This window comes from Cyanistes caeruleus, chromosome 2 (assembly GCF_971803275.1).
Source record: "Cyanistes caeruleus chromosome 2, bCyaCae1.hap1.1, whole genome shotgun sequence".
Lineage (NCBI taxonomy): Eukaryota > Metazoa > Chordata > Aves > Passeriformes > Paridae > Cyanistes > Cyanistes caeruleus.
In genome coordinates, this window is record NC_141702.1 from 115,117,814 (window position 1) to 115,140,016 (window position 22,203).

Genomic DNA, 22,203 nt, shown 5'->3' on the forward strand with positions numbered 1-22,203 from the left:
CTATCATGGTTTGAAGCAGCCCTCTAGGGCAGTGCAACCGAGTAGTGCAGAGCATCTTACCTGCTCTCACCTACCCTTTATCTCTTCCATTCCCACCTTATCCCAGTCTGTCTATCTATCTATCTATCTATCTGGGAGGACTAATGCAGAATTAATCCTTTTAGTCTCAGACAAAGTAAGAGAAAAAAGCACTGCTGGGCCACTATAAAAGAGATTGCAATTCAGAGCAGAATCTGCATCATCAGCTGGGTGTTAAAGAATATCATGACTCTCAGGCATTCCTTAAAAAAAACTACACAAATTCAATCACTTCTTCTCCATATTGGGATTTAAGCCCAAGAACATCGAACACATATCAGCATTGCTTAGAAACAATAACAGATGGGTATGTCACTGTTGTTTTGTTGCTTGTTGTATAGAAAACCGTATTACACAGAGGATAAAATGTCACATAGAGGATAAAGCACATCACACAGAGGACAGGACAATAGCTGTATCTGCAGCTTCACGAGATGAATAGAAATACACCTAATTTTTCATAAGGACACCAAGGAGTCAGTTCTTTTGGGACAAAAGTTAGTACAGAACTAGGCTCAGGACACCATAATCGATGCCTGAGCGATGTAGGAATTATTATAATCATCTTCTCATACTACCATTTAACATACAATACCTATTCAGAAATGTTGCACCATGCTTGAGTTGTTTGCCTTTTTGAAGGTTCACACTTACAAAGAAGCTGAACTGACAACACCTATAGCCCATAAATGAAGGCATCTCCTTATCAACCCCACCACAAAGTCAGAGAATATACTCCAAGGGAAATCCATGTATTTCTATTTGTTGCTGCAAAGCAGGATGGGCTGGCAACTATACAGCCAGAACTCCAAAAGATTTCCATCCCTGCTGCGTGATGAGCATGGAAAAAACCCCTGGGTCGACAGCACTTAGAAATATGATGATTTGGGTATTAATTTTATAATAACAAGGATTTCTTTTGCACTGCCATTGCAATACTTCTTCGCTGGATGACGTTTGGCTTGTGAGTGTACCCAGAGAGATGCTCTGGTAGCAGCTGAAATAAGTGAAGGAAGTAGGGAAGGTGGCTTACCTTGCGTTGTCCCGTCCAGTCCCATGAGACATTTCATTGCCCTGATGATTTGCTCTGCTACGGGGGGACACATAGATGTGGCGTACACAGCACTGTGAGAATGAGTTCGTAAAAAGTCCACAAGGTCCTTACACAAGCAAAACAAAGCATGAATGAGCTTTGAGCTGGCCAAACAGCAGAATCCCCCTCTTAACTACTGCAGGAGTGGGAACGTGCAAAAGGAAGAGGACGTTTCACCAGCTACTGGATTGCATTCTTGGCTGCCACTGTTAATACATGTCCTGAAGAAACATCAGGCAGGTGCTTTACCATGAAAGTGGGGAAATTACAGCCAAAACAAAAGTCTGGAATAGAATGATGTTTACTTCTGTGCTAAGACTTATTATAAAAGAGCCAAAATAATTTCAAGACCAATGAACGGCTGCACTTAAAATAATGCTGCTTAGTTCTCCTCTGGTAATGGAACAAAGGCTATATGACATCAGTATAGGCCCTCTGCCACATGACCTAGCCCAGGAAAAGCAACCTTACTGGGATCTATCTTTGTCTATTAGCACATAAATTTTCAATCAAAACTTTCAATCAGTGTGGCAGTCATGCCAGAGTCAGTATAATTGTTTAAACATTTACTGAGAACACAACCTGTCCTCTTAGAAAAACCACTGATATACTGTTGGCACGTCTAAAACATCAGTAACTCTCCTGAATCCAGGCATGCAGTAGGAATTCAGATCTTCCTAAGATCATCACTGTTATAACAACTTATATCTCCTAGTGCAAAATATCACAGTTCCAGTTACCACATTAAAAGTTGAGTGCATGTTAGCAAGAAAGGGATGAGGCCTGCTTGAAAATTGACTCTGATAAAAAAAATGTCATAAGAAAAAAAAAATCCTGTGAGAGTAACACAAATCACTACCAAAATACTGGGTAAGTTTATGCAGTAACTCCAGTGCTGAGGATGAAGATTTACCTAACCTTACACAGGTTGTGCATGGCCATATTGCAATTGTATTCCTAAGGGTTTGGTTAAAAGCTAAGAAGGCTTCTGGGCTCCAGCTGATGCAGAATTAATAGCCCCACTGTGAGTTTTTGGATGCAGAAAGGAACGTAAGTGGGTGAATGGGTGAGCAGCCTTCCAAGACTGAGAAGCCTGAGGCAAAGCTTAGTGATACACAGGCGTGAAAAGAGTGACCTGTTTTCACTTGAAAAAACTTCCAAGGATTAGAGGATAAATTACATGGGATTACTTTTCACAGGTCTAATCTCTCTACACTTTCTAGCTACATTACCCACATTGTCTTTGGTAAGAAATAAATGCACAGATAAAAATTCAGGAAGCCAGGGAAAAAAAGAAAATTGATTCTTGATATATTATGACACTTGGTTTTAAGAACTCCAGGGGCAAACCCAAAAAAGACAGTAAGAAATACACAGTTTATACTTTCTTATAGCCCTTTTATTCTACTGTAGAGCTGCCCTTATTAATGTTATTCTGACAACAACCATATGGGCTGTCTAAAAAGGCTTCCCACTCATTCAGCAGACTGCTTAAAAAATACATTCAGCTGGGTATGAAAAGAGAAAATAATCAGCAACCATTTGATCTCTCTGTCAAGCAACAAAACCAATGACATTTCACAATGGTGCTGATTATGCTTTCTCTTCTACACCCCCTGTTAAAGCAAGCTCAGCTCTACTTCTAGTTGACATCTGTTGTTGGCAAGAGATTGTTTTGTTAATGTACACGGAGCAACTGAGGACACAGAATTTACTATTGCAAAAGGCCCCAGTAACCTCTTTCTCCATTTTCCTAAAAAATGCAACTATGTCAATCCACAACTCTTTAGGAATTTTATTATCAGTGGATGAAACTGTGGTTTTAATCTCTCAATATTGCTACACACACTGCTTACAAATGTGAAACAAAGTAAGAAACAAAGTAATGAGCAATCCGCATGCAAATTAATGTAGGGAAGTATATTAGCCAACCACAACATGTCCAAACATTTCCAAGACAAACAACAATCATCAGGGTGGCACAGAATAACCCAACTCAAGCAAATTACATAATATGAACATGAGACAAAAATAAGAAAGTCTGACTGTTTGATGTGCATTTGGGATCCAGGCAAAAATGATGCTGACTTTAGAACAGTGCTCATGTTAAGCAGGCTGTTCAAAAAGATACTGAAATGTATCATACAGGAGCAGTTCCCACACCCTTGATGTGAAATTGTTTATGATTTCCTTTTACCTTTTTGCCAGCTATGTATCCTCCAGCTGCGCCGAAGCTCTTTGTGAACGTTCCCATTAATACGTCAACATCATCGGGGCTCATTCCGAAGTATTCCACAACTCCTCGGCCCGTTGCTCCCACTGCACCGATGCTGTGAGCTTCATCCAAGTAGAGGTAGGCTTTGTATTTGTTCTTCAAGGAGACTATCTCTGGCAGGCGCACGATGGACCCTTCCATGCTGCACAGGGAGAGAAGCAGGGGTGAACAACAAACCCTGCACTCTTCCCCATACTGGCAGGAAATATAGTCATTAACTGTCACAATCCACCAAAGTTCCTCTGGAATCACAGTTTTTACTTGCAAGCCAAAAAAACCTCGCAACACACACCAAAAACTCACTTGAAGGTGAGCAGAAAACAGTTAAACAGTCTTAGAATTCAGACATTCAAAACCAGTCAAAAAGTCTTTTGAATGTTTGTAAATTGTCAACCTGTCAGAGGAGAGAAGGAAAGGTGTAAAGCAAGGTGCAGATACTTACCCTGAGCAGCACATTACATTTCATCTCTACAAAACAAATATTATAAAGAACTGCTATAATTCAGTCTGGTCCTTGCTTACTTCATTGTCAGCTACTGTGGCAATATTTGGGCATAACAGCTCTAGAGCAAATTCATCTGGTGCAGAGGAGTTGGGTCCAACATACACTGGAGATGGGCCATATAAAACCCACAGCTGGTGCCATAAACTCTAAGCATTCCCAGTCTTCACAGAATCAGGGATTAAAACAGGCAGCTGAAATCCAGCCTTGCCAAATTTTGCTTCGATATGTACTTTTTAGGAAATGTAGCCTGCTACCTAGTAATCAAAAGGAAAAAAGTTTCCATTCCTTTGCTTTTAACTTTATTACAGCCACACAGAAAAACTAGATATTTGGAAGCGGCACAGGTTGCCCAGAGAAGCTGTGGATGCCCCATACCTGGCAGTGTTGTAGGCCAGGTTGGATGGGAATCTGAACAGCCTGGTTTAGTGGAAGGTGTCCCTGTCCATGGCAGGGGGGTTGGAACAAGATGAGCTTTCAGGCCACTTCCAACCCAAACCCTTCCACGATTCTGTGATTAACGGTGTACTGAGATTTATAGAAATGAGAAGAGATGATAAATCTTTTGTACTGCTGGCAGTCATGTCAGTAAATGAGAAGGCACAGAGGAGGTGTCCAGCAAAATGAAAGCACAAGGAGATAAATAAGAAATGCTCTGTGATCCCATAAAGATGACATATGCAGAGTATTGCTGTGAAGACTTGTGTCTTGAAAACCTTTGTGAGATGACTGCAGCTATGCTTGGATATGCTCAGATGCACTCGGTATTCATTCCATAATGAGTTAATCGTGTTCTCTTCCACTAGATTTAGTAAGCAGGTCTTTAGAAGTTAAAAGCTTCCTATCAAACACTTCGTGTTTGATACATTAACAAAACCAGGCAAACCAGGGCTCTGTGGCTAAGGCCCACAGCTAAGGTGCAACCACCTGCAAATGCAACGAGTTTCAGATGACCAGAAACACGGACTTTGGTCCCAAATAGCAAGTACAAAAGAGAAGTGCAATCAAAAGTGTCTTGGGAATTTTTGGATCCTGGACCAATGGCTTTCACAGGCTGTTTTGTTGCCACTTGTACTGTGCAGCTAGAAGTTTGGCACCACAAAAGGAGCATGATGTGCTTTTAGCACTAGGGAAATTTCTGACAATTTTAGTCTTTCTTCATCCTTTGGTCTCCTGAGTAAGCTTGGAAACTGGTCTCCAGTTTTGAAGGAGACCTGCCCAAAGGCAAAACTCCATTAGTGTAACAGCATGGGGGAGTAGCCATGGACAAGGGCTGCCTGTGCTGTTCACACTGGGAGGTTCAGAGAGCCTGGCTGTGTGTGCCTGGAGGCATATTTTTGGCTCTTGGTAACTGCTGGCAAATCTTGTTCTTCTGTCTTGCCCAGCCTTAAAAGAGGCAGCTGTGGGACTGTGTGTTGGCACCATGGTCCCTTGCAGCAAAGAAGGGTGGGCTTGTACTGCAAGCTCCTGAGGACTGGGCTTTCTCACTTTTCCCAAATGACACTTGGCAGCTAGGGGAGAAGCAACTTAAACCACCACAGCTATTTTCCTAGTGAATACAAGGGCAGAGCCCACAGTCCTCACATAGCCCAGAGTCAAAGCATTAGTCAGCTAAAATGACACTGGGCCACTGGGTGTGCTTGGACGTGCACCATCGTACGTGCTGGGCTTGGCAGCTTTCAGCTGTGTCTGGCTGGTCTGCAGGGAGGGCCAGGGAGCACCTCTGCAAACTGCAAATCCCACCCTCCACCTCCCAGCAATGCTTGGGCACACCAGCCAGGCAGAAAAGGGCAATGATGGTTTTTCCACATTTATATGGTCATCACTAGGCTTAGTGGTTCATGGAGATTCAGGCAGGAGAGACAGCGTTTTACTTCAAAAAGAGTAAAAAATGGTAAATTAAAAATGCTGCGAATTTGTGTAATGGAAGGAAAGCTGTGCTGAATCCCTGAATACATGGAGCTGGTACGTGGCTGATGCAAGATTTAACCATTTAGAAGATTTAATGTAAACTTTTCTTTCTCACATGAGTAGGAGATTTCTCTTGGAGCTCTAAGTTGCTTAGCAAAACAAGGCACTTGTATTCAGTTTCAGTTTTTATCTACTGCTCTTGAAAGATGCTGGCTGACACAAATGCAATAGTTGATAGAGTCCTAATGTGGCCTTGAAGCATCCATGGAACAGCTAAAGTGCTTCTGAAGTTGTGCACACATTCTGTGCTGCCATTCCAACAGGTCTCAGCCCTCCTGATGGCAGAGATGAGAACTGTTCTGCTGCCTGCTTTGGTTTTGGTCTCTCTTTGGACCCTGGGAGACGGTCTTGAAGAATTGCTTCAAGATAAAGCTCACTTCATATAACCCTTTGGGTAGTCCAAATGGAAAGTTTACTGAATCCTTCAGTAAATGTTGGTGTCAAGTGGGCTTAAACCAAAGAGCCAGAAGTGAACTGTACTGGTTCTGTTTCACTCTGGCTGGGCCATTTAGCTTTGTGTACAAATGTATTAATCTGTTTCCAGATCTGCTAAAGCACATGGAGCATAATAAAAAGCCCCAGATGCAGATGAACTAAAGCTGTCTCTGCCCAGGCCAGGTGTTCTCGTTACGTGGTATGACATCCTGTCTTGTAGCACAAATTCCTAGCTTGGTGGCAGGGATGGAAAGCTTCCAGATTGCAGCTGACTCTCATCTCCCTTGTGTGGTGGGCAGGCACAAAAACTTGGGTAGTACACACTCAGTTTGAACATACTTCCAGATGTGAGTTTTTAGAAAACTCCAGTTTGAAATCCAGTTGATTCGATCCCCATCAAACCACCGATGTTCTTCCTGATGCAGCTGGTGAATTGTGGATCCAGGTGCTTTGAGAGATGGGAGGTGAGTGCTTGTGATGGTCACTTCACTTGGAACACAGGCCCACAATTGACATGATATTGGTGGTTTTTTGCCCAGTTTATCTTGAAACTTCTTGGGAAAATATGTTTCTACATTCTACTATGGTACCCCAGTTTCCTTTTTTCTTTTCTTTCTCTCAGGAAAATAAATTTACAAATATTCCACCTTTTATCTACTTCATCTCTAAATATGCCCTAGAGTACCACTATCTTTTCAACATTTGAAGAGTTTATCTGTTCCCCTTCCAGGCTAGTTTGTAATTGGGAAAAATCCCTCCTTTCCTGGCCTTCTACTCACAAGACATGTACATTCCACTTTAGCAGTTACTTTAGGTACTGTTTTCTTACATAAACTTTGTACATTCATACAACAATCTCTGTTTTGTAGTTTAGAGCAATAATTTTAAGGAAATCTTTCAACTCTGCCCTCAAATACAACTCCATTTCAACACTAAAATGATAGAAATGCTAACCTTTAATGCTGGTCCTTGGCCAAAAACATTAAATGTTACCTCATTCTTTTCTGGAAGTCCAGTCACTTAATCCCAGGAAATAAAAAATAACCCTGCTAAATTTCTTACACTATTGGCACTGAATCCCAAGGAACTTCTAATGCACATGAAAAGGCATTGGACAATATCTAACTGATCAGAGCTAATTTCTTAGCTGGAAGGGAAAATACACAAATTAAATTAAAAGTAAGGAAAAAAACAAATGAAAACCAATCTGTTTCGATCAATTTCTAATGCCCCATAACTTCTGCCCTGGGCCTTGGCCTATCTGACTCTTAAGTAAATATGCATGGAAGAGAGCAGAAGCCCACCACAAACCATGTAAGAACACAGTAACTGATTAATCCTGAACTGGAAATGGTAGAAGCCAAGGAAAACATTAGCTGGAATTCAAATAGTAAAAATATGATTTAGCAAGTCTAACTTGTGCCCTGGTCACTGCCAAAACTTGTTCATGCTTTTTGGAGTCAAGATTGATGGCTAGATGGTCTCCCTCATTTTGGAACGCAAATGGAATATATTTGCTCCTAGGCTGGTCCAAGTTAAGAACCAGCTTTCACTAGGACTTACATTTACTTTTTTATGATTTTCTTTTTCTTTTTAAGATAATAACGCCATTAAAAAGCAAACAAACATACACTTAATACTACTTATTTGACATGTAGCTTGAGTGCTTCCTAAGTCGAGGGACCAATTCTGCCTTCAGTTATAACCAAGCAAAATCTGTGGTTTATGGTTTCAAACACAAGCCTGATTTCCAGAAATGCTCATGTTGGCTAACAATGACCCTTTTCAAATTTTGCCAGCTGCTAGGTCTAGGCTTATGCACAGTGTAAACACTTTAAGACACTCCTAATGGAAACAGAAGGCAAATTTCTTTCCATACCATAAACTTCACCATACTAAGATTATGGTGTCCCATATAACAATATTTTTTTTAAAGAAGGAAAACTTAGTGTTTTCTTTTACATCTCTGGAAAAAGCACTTCTGTAAAAATTTGCCAAGCCAAACTTGCAAATCAAGATATTATAACTTGGAGAATGGCTTGGACCAAGTTATTTAAATTCTATATTTGCCATCCCTGAAGCATAACTTAGGTAAAAAAAAAACAAACTGTATTAACTATTGTAAGAAGAATACATTAACTACACTCTAACTCCTCTTAAACCCTCTTGATGAATGTTAATTTGGCATTTGGCAAATCTTCAAGAAAACTATCATTAGCCAATATGGGGCTGGAAAATTTTAGTCTTTCAAAAACCCTGGGCCAAGAAAGGAAAGAACATACACACAAAAAGAGTAAGAGTATTTCTACTCCATCTTTCTCCAGCATTTTTCTTTTTTTTTTTTTTTCATATGAAATGTTCTTAGCTACCAACTGGCTGAGGCTGGCTGGGCTGTGAGCCTGTTCCTGGCCGTGCCGCGGGGCCCGACTGGCTGCGTGTGTCCCGGGCTGGCAGGGACACAGCGCGGTGGCACGTGGTGGCATTTGCCCTCAAGTCACAGCAGATTTGCTTTACAACCAAACCACGCTCTACAGTTTCTGATCTGCTTAGACTGTGAAAAAAACTAACTAACCAACCAACCTAGCTACTGCTAGGGATAGTTTCCAACAAGAGACTATTAGAGAGCTGAGCTTTGTTTTTCTTTTACTTTATGCCTTTCAGAAGCATAGACACTCAGGGCATGAGTGGTCTTAACGTTATTTAGCCTATATGGAGCTGAAGGAACTTTATGGCTCTTTTTAGTAGGTACTCTGAGATTTAACATGCTTTTACTTTGCATTCCAACAGAAGATTCTTTGAACTTTGGAAAATTAAATTTTGTTTGAGAATGAACTGCAAAAGTACAGGAAAAGAAAACTCTACACCAAACATAAACCTGGAAACACAGTTATAAGTTAATATAGTTAACTATTACTACATTTAGTAATATAGTTTGGGTTTGTCCCACTGCTTGGACTGATCCATGCCTCTGTGTTACCAGTCTACGTTCTTATTCCCTAGTGGTCAATATTCAGGGTAAAGGATTTAAAAGTGAACAAAGCTCAGCAGCTGGAGCCTTTTCTGCCAACCATGTGACCAAATGGAACATTTGTCAGTAAAATGTTGGTGGTCCACTTAATTTCTGCATGATCAAAGTCCTTAAATCTGAGCTTTCTTTTAGTAGTCCCAAGTGATGTTTATTTGTAGTTTTGCTCTGTTTATTCTGGTTGAAAGGACACGTTCAGCCTGCTTTGGATCAGCTGATCTGCTGCCGACCTGTTTCACCTCTGAGTGACAGGTGTTTAGATAAGGACTGATTTGGTCTCTCTGCAGATGGAAAACATTAGGCAAAAAGAAAGCACTGACAACTATGAAGTTGTGATGACATGAGATCATAAAAGATTTCTTCCAAAAAAAAGCTAATTGGCTAAGCTGTGCCAGCATTTTGCAGTAAAATGGCATAAGTGACTGCCCGTCCGGACTGGCTGCATTTCAGCAACACATGATACAATCCCTACATATAAAGTTTTAATGCTACTTTTTATAAACCCTGTCATGTCCTGTGAATGAGTAGTTCTGGTTTCCTTCTCTCTGAAGCAGGTGTTGTTACTCCCCAAACCATCCTTGTACTGCTCCCTCATCTTCTGTACTGCATCATCTTCACCGCAGTAGCCTTGCTGAGCTCCCTGCAAACCCTCTTACTGTCCAAACCCCTGCTTCTCCAACCCTTCCTGCCTTTCCCTTCTCCAACTCCCGCCCATCAGTGGCTCCCCCTCCCTGAACTCCCTGGCTGCCTTCCCAATGGCCTTCCCCAGACTGGAGCAGCTGCCAGGATGAAGCCCAGAATGGTGAGCATGGCTGTGCCTCTGCTCTGCTGCTCAACTCCAGTGACTGTTTCCCTTTCTGGCCGGGTGTAAGCTGCATCACACAAGTGAACCGTAGCTACCTGACTGAGGTGCTCTACAATTACATTGTATTATTGATGCTGCTATTATCAGATGGATTCTCAAAGGCACTTCTCTCATTTGAATTCCTCCAGGGACTAGGGCTATGTTAAATACCACTATATAATTCTTTGAAAAGCAGTCTTTCAGTTTTCTTGTTGAAGTGCGAGTCTATTTGATCCAGCACTCATTACTAAAAAGATGCTGATATCACTTAACCTAAGTTTAGCTTGAGATTTAAGATTTCAGCAGCTGGGCAAGAACTGGGCATGCAGAGAGCTTAATCAATTCTGCATAGTTGTCTTTTGATCTGCCCATGTGTAACAAACAACTCCACAAAGCTCAACTTACTCACTCAGCACAACTCCCCAGCAACTACAGCTCCATGAACTATATCACATCTGCCACAACATAAACCACCTTACCTGTCTTGCTCTCAGCACATCTCTCACTCTACTGTGATTTGCTAAGTCAACATTCAGAACAAAGCTCCTAACTGGAGCTACAGGATACAAGGTTCAGGCTTTTGTAATGGAAATCAACATATTTATGAGATCACAGAATGTTACTGTAACTTCTACTCTCATTAATATTTCCCTCAGATACCTAGAGTCAGAGTTTTCCCCACTCAATTCATCATTCTGTCCTCAGAAATGACAGAATACTCATCTTTCTACAACACAAACATACCTGTAAATGCCCTCCACGAGGATGATAATTTTTCTCCATGCTCTGTGGGTGCGAGGCTGTCCATATATTATTGCATCTCTCAGCAATTTCTCGAGGCTCTGCATATCTTTATTTAAAAATAAGAAAAAGGAGGAAGGAAAAACATTAACAATGATTTTTCTCAAGAACTTTCAATTTTCTTTTGGGTGCTATTTTTCCTACACAGAAAAAGACAACATTAAAAAAAAAAAAAGATCCTATTATCTTTATCTTAAAGATAAACTTCCTTTATTACTAGGTAAGATCCAACAATTCCTTTCATTGGTGTGAATGCAATTTAGTGACAAGAAGAGTTATGAAAAGCTTCCACTTATGCACCTGATCTGGGAAACATCTAGAAATACTCGGCATGCATTTGTATTTAAAGCTAAAAGAGAATCACTTTGCTTCAGTACTGAGGCTAACTGCCAGCAGTTCTGTGTAGGGGCTGCTGATACTCATAATTTATCAAGGCTTTAACAGTGAGTTTTGGTTGCTTTCCAACCACAAGCTCATAAACAACAAGCATTTTTTCAGCGAAGGTTTTGATAAGGCTGCATGAAGCACATCAGGATGGCAGCAAGAGAAGTCTTGTCCTTCTCAAGGAGGAAAACAAGTGGAAGGTTGCTGATGAGAGAGGGAGAGACAGGTAGATACAAGCACATGGCATGGATACATTAATTTGGTCCCTAAATCCTTGACACTGGTGGGACTGCAATATAAGGAGGTCTGGAACAAGGTTATGATCCTTAGCTGCTTCCTTAAGGGCTGATTATGGGTCATCTAAAAAAAATCTTGAAGGAAAATCACTGAAATTTTGAAAAATATGGAAGAAGCAAGAAAAAATACCACAGAAATCAGATCAGGCCAAGTGTGACTCTCAGTGCACCAGCATTCTGGTATCTGAAATGAATGGACACTCTTCAACAGGCATTATTCTGGTACTTTTCAGGAATCCAGACTGGCATTTCAAAATGTTTTCCAAGAACATCCTACAGAGTCTCATAATACCCAAGAAACACCACAGATCTGCTCAAACTGTGGGCTGAGAAAATCAATGGCTTTTTTTTCCACAACATAAACCCATCTGCTTCAGCAACACAACACAGTTGATACAACCTTCCACAATAGCACAAAGTTAATGTATGTAAAATTAATTGTTCTGAGGGAAAGAAAAAATACACCTCAGAAATAGTAGAATTGACCCACAGTTTAGTTTCTGCCCGAGGGGAATGGGGCCATTTGCACATTAATTTCTCATTTTGAGTAACCTGTGCCCTGAGAAAAGGCCAGGTTATGACCTGAACCCTTCCACATCCTGATGCCTCACCTCTTCCTAGCAACATTCAGTGATGTTGGTGGAAGGTAGAGTTCTCAGCAACAAAACTGCCACTCTGCACCTGACCTAGCAAGTCCCTGCTGTACTCTACAAAGCACAAAATAGGCATGGACAATATCAGTTGTCTCTTGTTTCAGTGGTGCAATGGCCTGCACAGCTCAGTGAGCTCTGAGATGGAAATGTGTGCTAGGAGTGGTGCAATGCACACAGCACTCTTGCCACTAGATGGCAATCAAGGAAATAAAAGTTCTTTGGTGCTTTATAAAGGAAAGTTATAACCAAGCTGAGCATTTGCAGCTGCTCATATTCTCTTTTGAGTAGATAATATTTAGAACTCCTCCTGGCTCCCCCAGGATGACAGAGAGCTCACAGTAAAATTTGGGCACTCCCTTTCTCTACCAAATTATTGTCTACTGATGTCACTGTCATCTAAATCCTTTTGGGATCTTTGAAGCCCTCTTCTGAATCACACAGGGTGTTTCAATTCAGTGTTCTCTCTGTGTATCAGTCCAGATTAGCTCTTGACTTCAGAAAGGTCATTCTGCCTCTGAGCTAAAAGCATGGCTTGAAGATTCAGTTGTTTTAGCACATTCACATGAAAAGGGAAAAAAAAGGAAAGAGGAGAGGAAATGAAATGTATATAATTCTGTTTTAAAAAATACATGACTGTGTGTAGGTCCTCTGTCCAAAGTACTGTGGAACATGAGACCACAGACTGGGGAGAACCTCTCCAAGAGATGAGTTTCCTTTTTTTTTCCCTATTCACACATAATATAGTCCTGCTGGAACACAGGCTAAGAACATGTCTGTTATCAGGATCAGGGCTATCTCAGTTTCTTTTTGATGTCTCATTGTGTAAAACATGGATGTGTGACCCTTTCTGAAGCTTGTAATAGTCAACAGATAATTTGTTCAGATGCAAATGAATTTTACTGAGCTATTAACTCAGTGCCTCATTTGGAAAGGGGAAATAGGCAGAAAGAAAAAAAATATAACCTTTAGTATTCCTCACAAAAGGCTGCTTCTGTTCTTCAAGGTGAAAACAAAGTGCTCTATGTGCTTGTGCTTAAGCTTTTCAGGAAATGGGATATACTGAATGGCAGGAAAAACAACAGTGCAACCCCAGGTGACTTTCAGATATCAAATTATTTACCCATTAAATATAGTTAGATTGAGAGACATTAGGACATTAAGATGATGAGCTGCACAAGTCCATCTTGAATAACCAGTCATAGAGAAAATAACAGTCCTTCCTTGTTTGACCATCACCAGCCCAGGGCTTTCAGCGGCAATGGCCAGCAACCACTCACCAGCCCAGGAGGTGGTGTTAAGAATTTGACTTGATTAATCAGTCAAAGTGCAACCAAATGTTTCACTTTCCACCTTCTCCCTATAGCATATTGTCCAGATATTGAGGAGAAAGTTTCCTAAGAGGGGACAGTGGATCTGTCAGTGGGTTGGTGGGCTTGCATAATCCTTGTTTGGGATCTCTCATGGTTACCTCAAGAGTAATACCAAGAACACAAACTGCCAGTGGGCTGGAGCGAGTCTGGACCTGGGCAGGCAGCGTGTCATGCTGCCTCCAGTGCAGGTGGGACAGCAGGTCCCTGGAGGGAGCACAGCATGCTCCAGGAGACACAGCGTCTCCACCCCTCATCCTTACACTCTAATGCTGGGGATGTCATCACCATTCCTCTGCGTGGGCTGGAAACCTCCTGTGTGATGTCAGCTGAATCCTGTTTAATTAAAATAAACAGGCTGCTACTACTCTTGTCACATTCTTCTTTTTGCTTTGCTCTTGTAACTCTGATTTTCAGTTTCTCCGCTGTTGCACTCTCATGCAAGTTGGCACAGACCCTGTGGCTACACACGAATAGCTTGGGAGCGGTGATGGCTGCAGCCATGGAAACAGTCTGAGACTCCCCTCCCTGCCCCTCAATAAATACTAATCTCTCTGAAAGTAAAGGGCACTGGCCCAAGAAAGCTCCCTATCCACCCTTGGCAAGTCAGATGTGACTTTCTCAAAGCAGAGAGGGCAAACGCAGACACAGCGTGCAGGGAGCAGGACAGACCAGTCTCCTTGCCGTGGTGGCGTCTGCATGTGTCACAGGGAATTACACACCCAGCTGGATTAGGCTGCAGTCCACCTATCTGGGCAACAATCTCCTCTCTGATAGTGGCCAGAGGCTTCAAGGAGCACAAAACCCTACTGGCTAATGTACTTTTCATCCTGCTCTGCAATAGCTGCTCTTCCTTCTGAAATTCAAGGGCTACCTACACACTTGGAAAGAAAAAATTAAAATTAAGGACCAATCCTCTACTAAGGCACCACAAACTTTGGGCTTTGCAACCAAAGAAATCTCTTTCTAATTTTTAACTGTTTATTTATCTCTTTCTTCCCCCCCCCCCCCCCCCCCCCCATTTTATTTGCTTGCTTAATTAGTTGCACTTACCCAGTTTTCTTTTTTCATTTTCTTTCCTTCTTTTTAGCTAGTGAATATATTTACACTGAAAGGTGAAGGCCTTCTGCCACCTAGAAGTTCCTTCAGTATTAACTACAGCTCCTCCAGTTAGCTGTGCATTCTATTTAAGGTGTCCTCATGGCATTTGTTTCTAACTCCAAAGCAGTAATTTGACTGAGTAGACTGAAAAATGCCAGAGTTGGATTTACATAAATTCACAACTGTTGTCCAAGCTGGGAACTGTATTTTGTGTGGGAACCTGGACAGCTCACACCTGTATCACACCCTCATCATCAACCACTTAATCTGTGAAAGACTAAAAAAATCCTTTACTACTTTCACAACTTTGAAAAGGTGCCTAAAGAGGAACTGGGAATGTATTGCCCTGATCCCCATTACAGATGTGGATTCAAGAACTAGGTTACAGGCTGGATTTTCACCTAACCAATGTGCTTGGTTATGCTTTGCAATTCCCTACCTTCCTCACAGGATGACTTGCTCTGACTGCTTGGTGAAATTCCCTTGAAATGAAAATAACTGGAAATATTTTCCCCCCCATGGCCTGACTTCTGCACCTTGTCACAACATTCCCACAGACTGTTCATGCAATTGCAAATCTAAACCTGAAAATGGGACTGCAATTGAGTTGCTTGATGCTACATGGGAAAAATGTGCTAGAATTTGGAAGAATAAACAAATCCTAAGCCTTGTATGGTGCCTTCTTTTACAGGTGATAAGAACAGAGCTCACTTGGATATTGTTAGTCTGTAACACCACCCTCATCTGCTCACTGAAGGAACACCTGACACCAGACCCAGAGAGAAAGCCCTTGATAAAATCACAGACTGATTAATGGTTAAATATTTGGTTTTGCTTTTCAGGTTTTATGGGAAGAGTCAAGGATTTTGGCTAATACTTAACCAGATAAAGGTAAGAGGTGCTGAAAAAGGGCTTTAAAATGTATGGTGTTCTTAAAAGATTGCCTTAGAAATTAAAGAAAAAAAAAAGCCAAAAACCTACAAGTGATAAGTCAATCTCTCCCTGAGCCAGGAAGTAAAACCATCTGAGTTTAACCCCCATTTAGCTGAAGGACCCCCAAGCCTGTCACTTGGGGAAGGTGGGAGAGACCCCCTGGAGCCCAAGGCTGGTGAGGGTAACATAATTTCTGGCAAAAAAGCTAACCAAAGCCAGGCCACTGCTGCCCCAGTGATGGGGAGATGCTTTAGCCTCCCACCTTCTCCCACTGCACACTGGCTGTTGGGCTGCGCTGCTGCCTGCACTCCAGAGCAGCAATGCAGCTCTCTCCTATCTTCCCAAACAATAATGGTTTGGGAAATGGTGACCTGAGTGGTGTCCACAGCAGGGGAGACAAAAGGCAGGTGCTTTATGGTCAGCTCAGAATGATTTTAGTCCACTAAAACACTACTGCATACATTGAGGACTGCTTAGACCCTAAAATAAAATTGAAAAAAAAACCCCATTAAAATCCCCTAGACCTGTGATTCAGAGCAGGGGCTCCAGGGAGCTGAACTTTGCTGCTTGCACACACAAAACCACACAAATACCTGACAGAGAAAACTCCCTTAAAGGCCAAAACCTGTGTGCCAATACTGCTCTGCCCTCAGCAGGGTGAAGACTACAGACAGCGGTAATGAGAGCCCAGAGGAAGGGAAGGCCCTGTTCAGTAGGTTTTAGTTATGGGGCTAAGATGGAATATTCTCTTCCATTTCTCTCACAGAGATGACCTGTAGGTGTGTGTGCCTGTGCATTTCTCTCAGCCCAGGCCTGTAAATTCCTGTCTGTTTACTAGGAAGGGATTGTTCACTGGCAGGCAGGATGCGGGGCACATTCCTATGTCCAAATAAAAGCAGACTTATAGGTCCACAGCACTTTTTTGTTCTATTATTCACTTTAAGGCTTGAAAACCTTCTCATACACCCATGCAATGTTTTTGTCAAAAAGAAAAGACATCTGGATGCCTTTTATTTCGCCTAGGAAAAGCATAGACATCTAAGGATTTTGTCTGTTCTAGAAAAACTATTCAGATTTTTTATGGAATGTGTAATGTCTAAGGGAGCTACCCACTTATTGAAATAGAACTTCATTCACTTTTTTAAGAATAAGAACTACATTGTACATAACTAAGGTAATAGGTAGAGATTCTTTCTTGTCTTACGACTGAAATAATTCTCTATTAATAATAAAATAGTGATTATTTACTTTTGAGAGATAACAAATCAATCATCTATTACAGAATTCATGCTCAGAAATAAGGTAACAGTTTTAGAGAATCAGCTATACTACAGCCTTTGAAAGATGAAGGTACTTCATAGCAAGTTTAAAATGGTAGATTTTACACTCTTTTCTCTTAATCTTTTTATTATAGAACAAAGTTTTATATAATTTTTCTTTTGACAACAATTTTTTCCATTACAGAGCAGGAAAAGGAAAGAGGAGAGAGATTTATGCACTTGTTAGAACCTGATGGTGAAATCAATGGTTATTAAAGATCTTATAGCAGCAGCTTAAAGTACAAAATTTTCTATTCATCACGCACAGTGCCAGTACAGCACAAGGAACCTTGCATTCACACCAAGCAGTGTGACACAGAGGATGGCTCAAATATGTGTGTGTGTGTGTATATATATATATATATGTGTGTGTATGTATGTATGTGTGTGTGTGTATATATATATATATGTATGTATGTATGTATGTATATGTATGTATGTATATATGTCACATACCCACACATTAGCAAGAATGAATCTGGGAGCATAAGCAACACAGCTCTCGTCTAACAAAACAAATACCTAACTGAAAAGAACCCTCCCAAGCCAAGATGGAATTTTTGATTACTTAATTAATACAGTTTTGGCCCTTAATTTTTTTTTTTTTTGCTGTACTGGCTCGTGTTACACTACTCCCTAAGAGACTTGGAGGGCACAAGCTGCCTCTCCATTTTGGGTGAAAAGCATGATTCCTACAAAGGCAGTCCTGCCGGGATATCCTTTCCACTGCTATGTCCCCCAAAACACATCCAGTTTCCTCCAAAGCAAAAGGCACATACATACATCTCTGCATGTGTGATTTTAGTTAGTGATGTGTAACTCATGGGTATGGTTAAGGAAATATTAAGACACAACTTTCTAACCATAGAACTGACAAACTGAGAGACTCAGACTGGGCTGAGAGAAAGCATGAGCACATGAAGCTTCTTCAAATGAAGGGCCCTCTAAATGCAACTTAAGACTACAAAATTGTGACAACAAAAGCTGCCACCCAGTTCTGAACAGTAAACAAAAGTAAACAAAAGTTTCCACAGTTTCATTTTGGAAATAAGTTAAGGTGATGTCTCAGCAATGGCATACAAGACTGTCTTTGGCAAATAAAATCTCTAATCTAGAAACCAAAGAGTTTTTCCAAAGCAACTTGGATGGGCTTTCACTGAGGTTTGCCAAGATCCTTAATGGAACTGTCTGCATCTTCCAGTGCTAGATTAGCACTGCTTGGGAAGCTCACTATTATTTTTAGGTTCACCCATTATTCAGAAGAGCATCAGCTTTAATTTACTTTCAGTGCAACAGAAGCTAGTTAGGTATCAGGCTGTGGGGAAGGAAATGAGATATTGAGAGATGGTTAGAGGCTCAATTCCTTAAAGCAAGCATGACAGCTCCAGGTGATATCCTCACAGCTGAGAGCGATGCACTCCTCAGACTGGAATGTTTCCTGAAATGATGTGGGAAGTGACACAAGCCAGCTGGACTGCACGCAGCATAGGTGGGTGGGGAGGCTGAGAAGATTTGGATTTGGGTAGTAAGAGGTCAACCTGCAAGATGTGATGTAACCTGACTGAGTGGGATAAGGCTTTGAACAATAAAGAGAAGTGAGAAAAGACTGGTGTGGAAACCATGCTTAGTATATCTAGATTTGTGGATGTGGACCAAGTTGGGGTATGCTACAGATTAATTTATGAATAATTAATTCTGTAAAAATACTTGTGTTCAGATGAATGATCTTCAGAAATTGCTTCTTGCCCAAATTATGAATCGATATTAATTATAACAACATCTTATATTATAATTATAGTGTGCTTTTCATTTCATCTCATCTCATCCTTAGGCCTTTTACAGCATATGCATAATTTATATTTGCTCCCCTTGGGGCTGAAGACAACACTTAAAGAGAAGGGATTGTATTAGCCATTAAGAAAGGTAATCAGACCACTCTTCTGATTTCTCACCACTTCACTGGCTTCTAAACCTTTCTTCCAATCACTGTCTGGTGGCAGCAGTGAGGATAGAAAAGGGAATTGCAGTGGGGAATAAGGGAAAAGAATAAGCTCTTGCCATCAAAGGCAGTCCCAATGTCTCTGACAGTTACCACAGCAGCATTAACTAAATAAAAGTTAAAGGGCATGAGCATTTTATAAGATAACTATACAATTTCAAAATTAATATGTGATTTCTATACTAAAATTCTATTTTAAGTAATATTTGGGATGATGCTGTTGATATCTGTATCTTTGCTATTAGATCCCTGGGAATTCAGAGGAACTGCTTCAAGGGAATGCCATGTTAAGGCAATACTGGTTTCACTGAACCTGCTAGAAACAGGCATGTTTTTGTAAGGGTGTTTTTACTGTTTGGGCTACAATGAAAATAACAATAAAAACTTTTGTGGCAGCACACATTCAGCAAATCAAAAAGACACAACAACAATTACAGTATTGCACCTGATTTTTCCCATCAGAAACCAGTCAAAATATCAAACAGTTGATCCTCCTGCCTGGACAAAAGTATCATCTGGGAACTGACAGCAAAGTAAGCATTGAAAGAAATCATTCTTGCCTTTGAGGTGTGAATAACTCTGTCTCTAAATTTTTCCAACTTCAATACTCACTATTATGCTTGAAGATTCTAATAGTGGCACCTGAAAGCCTCGCACCGAGAACGAGAGAAGTGTGGTTCAACTCATCACTTAAAATGAGGCAGCCCTGTGGAGAAGGAGTACAGTGAGCATCTGCATGAGCTGGGAGGCTGCTGACTCGTGGGCATGTGTGTGCCAGCATACACAGGTGTCTGTGACAGAGAATTGCACCAATTGAGCTGTAAGCATTAAATGTGAAATGAATATTCCACCCCTTTCCTGCAGGTGCTGGGGTGCACGCAAAGGCAGGCTGAAATAGCGGGATCAGATTCTCAGGCATTCCCAGGTGGTGTGTAAGGGTCCAATATTTCCTGTGACTGGAAATCCTATAAAAGATTGACTGCTTTACAGTAAAATCAGGTGATGTTGCTTCCTCTATCACCTGTTTACAGCCCATTTTGAGCAGTAAGGAAAATGCACCCCCATATAAAGACTGTATGACAGTAGTGTAAGGAGGAGTAATACTGAGGCCGGACTGACATCAGCACTTTGGACTGCAGAAATGAGATCAGGAGAGACTGATGCCTTGTAAGTCCCACCTCCATTAAGATGTGAGTGAAGTTGAGGAGCCAAAGTCTTTGGTAAATGCATATAGAGTTGACCTGTAGCGTACTTTTTATTAATTAACTCAGTTGAAAACCCATTTTGTTTTTTAGAAATGAAAATAGAAATGCAGGAGAAGTAAATTTTTCTATTATATTAACAAGGGGCAGGATCAGAGTTGAAACTCAAGCTTAAACCCTTGTTTAGCTCTGCTTTCTATTAAACATGTTTTGCTCTGTTTCATTACCCAAAGGGCAAGACATAATTAAGTAGAAACTTATTCTGGAATCATAGATTAGGCCTAGGTTGAGAGATACTCACACAATCTCCCCTGGAGACTGGTTTGCAGAACTAACAGTAAGTGAAGATGCAGCTTGACAAGAAAATGTAGTTGCTAGGCTTAATTATAGAGGAAAACATAGGAGTAAATCTCTCAAACATAGGGTAGTTGAATAATATTTGTAATATATATAATAATAATGTATAATAATATATATTGAATTTTAAAATACACACATATATATTAAAAATACATACAGTAATATCTTTATTTGTACCACTTATATCTAAATATCCCACCCCTCACAGAGGCTTGAATCTCTACATTAAGCCAGGTAAGGGAGGGAAAATTATTATACAGCTAAGACAAATATCTCACACTGCATATCTGTAATTTCATAAATTTACCTTAATTGATTCTCTATTGTATTACTTCCCTTCAAAACTGCTGGACAAGTTCTCCAGCACCACTGAAGACTGAAGTTCATGTTCTGGACAAACTCTCCCTGCCCAACACTGGTGTACATGTATTTTAGAGATCTTGCAAAAGCTGCAGTCAACTTCAACAGTGAGTGAAGGAGTGACCTCACCTCTATGATGGTGGTGATGCTGGTTGTCATACACCACAAACTGAATTAATTCCACCTCCACCAGGAGGGAGGTCATGTTTTGTACTTGCATGGCACACTTCATACTGCCCCACACCTGGACAAGCCAAGAGGAGTTACCCACTTTCCAGCTATCAGCACCTGTTTGTGATGTCTGCAGTTACCAGTGACAGGATGATGGATATCCATGCCTTTGAGTTAGGTACTCCAAACTGGAGAGGAGGTCCCTTCAGCACCAGGTAAGAACCCAACTTTTGTAACATGATCACAGCTTTAGACCTGTATTTGCTGCCAGTTTTCTTCACGGGGCTGGCTGGAGCTCTGTCTATCAGGAATGATAAGGACTGTGCTTTTCCTTTTCTCAAAGTGTTGTAAAAACTATCCTAATCATCATCCTTCATCACAGGCAGCTGGGCAAAATCTCAGCTAGTAGCCTAAACACTTCATCCCACAATGCATGGACATGGGATTCAACATTTGGTTACTTTTTAGGGAGAAGCAACTTCATTTAGAGGAGCTAGAGAGCTGTGTCACTGATCCTTAAACAGATGTTAGGCATGTGTGATAGCAACCCTCAGGGCTAGCACAGATGATAAAGGATCATATTTAAAGTCACAAGGTCATCAGCTTTATGACTCACACATTCCTGATACCAAGCTTTGTTCCTCGATTAAGCCTTTCCACTCACTGAAAGCCCAGAATACTGCAACAGTAGTTAAAACAATTAATAAACAATTGTTCTACATGTTCCTGAAGGATGAACTCACCTTTCCAACAAGGGCTGGAATATTCATTGAGTTAGTTGCAAAGCCCATGCCAAACACCATAGCATCTTCCACACCAAGGAACTTGGCCACAAGTTTCTCTAGTTCTACATGTTTGTCTAGGGTGCCTGCAAAAATAAGCACAGGGAATATTAAATCTCATTAAACTGTGAAAGTTATTATGACACAAAACATACAAAAGAACAGGCCAGAAGTGTGTCATTAAGCTGTGGGACAGTAAGTCCTAATGAGGGTTTTCCATTTGTATCCTGTGCATGTGGGCTAATGCAAGAG

The 22,203-nt window shown here is 41.0% G+C and overlaps 1 protein-coding gene across 2 annotated transcripts in view; it reads right to left on the reverse strand.

Moving 5' to 3' along the window:
* Positions 1 to 22,203, reverse strand: part of SPTLC3 (serine palmitoyltransferase long chain base subunit 3) — a 153,993-nt gene that overhangs the window by 15,480 nt on the left and 116,310 nt on the right. For both annotated transcript variants that reach the window (XM_086872596.1, XM_023923175.2), the window contains 5 exons: positions 21,913 to 22,037; positions 19,689 to 19,782; positions 10,968 to 11,073; positions 3,369 to 3,588; positions 1,112 to 1,238 (listed from right to left, as the gene is read on the reverse strand). In XM_086872596.1, coding sequence (XP_086728722.1) covers positions 1,112 to 1,238; positions 3,369 to 3,588; positions 10,968 to 11,073; positions 19,689 to 19,782; positions 21,913 to 22,037 — 672 coding nt within the window. The remainder of the gene's footprint in view (positions 1 to 1,111; positions 1,239 to 3,368; positions 3,589 to 10,967; positions 11,074 to 19,688; positions 19,783 to 21,912; positions 22,038 to 22,203) is intronic.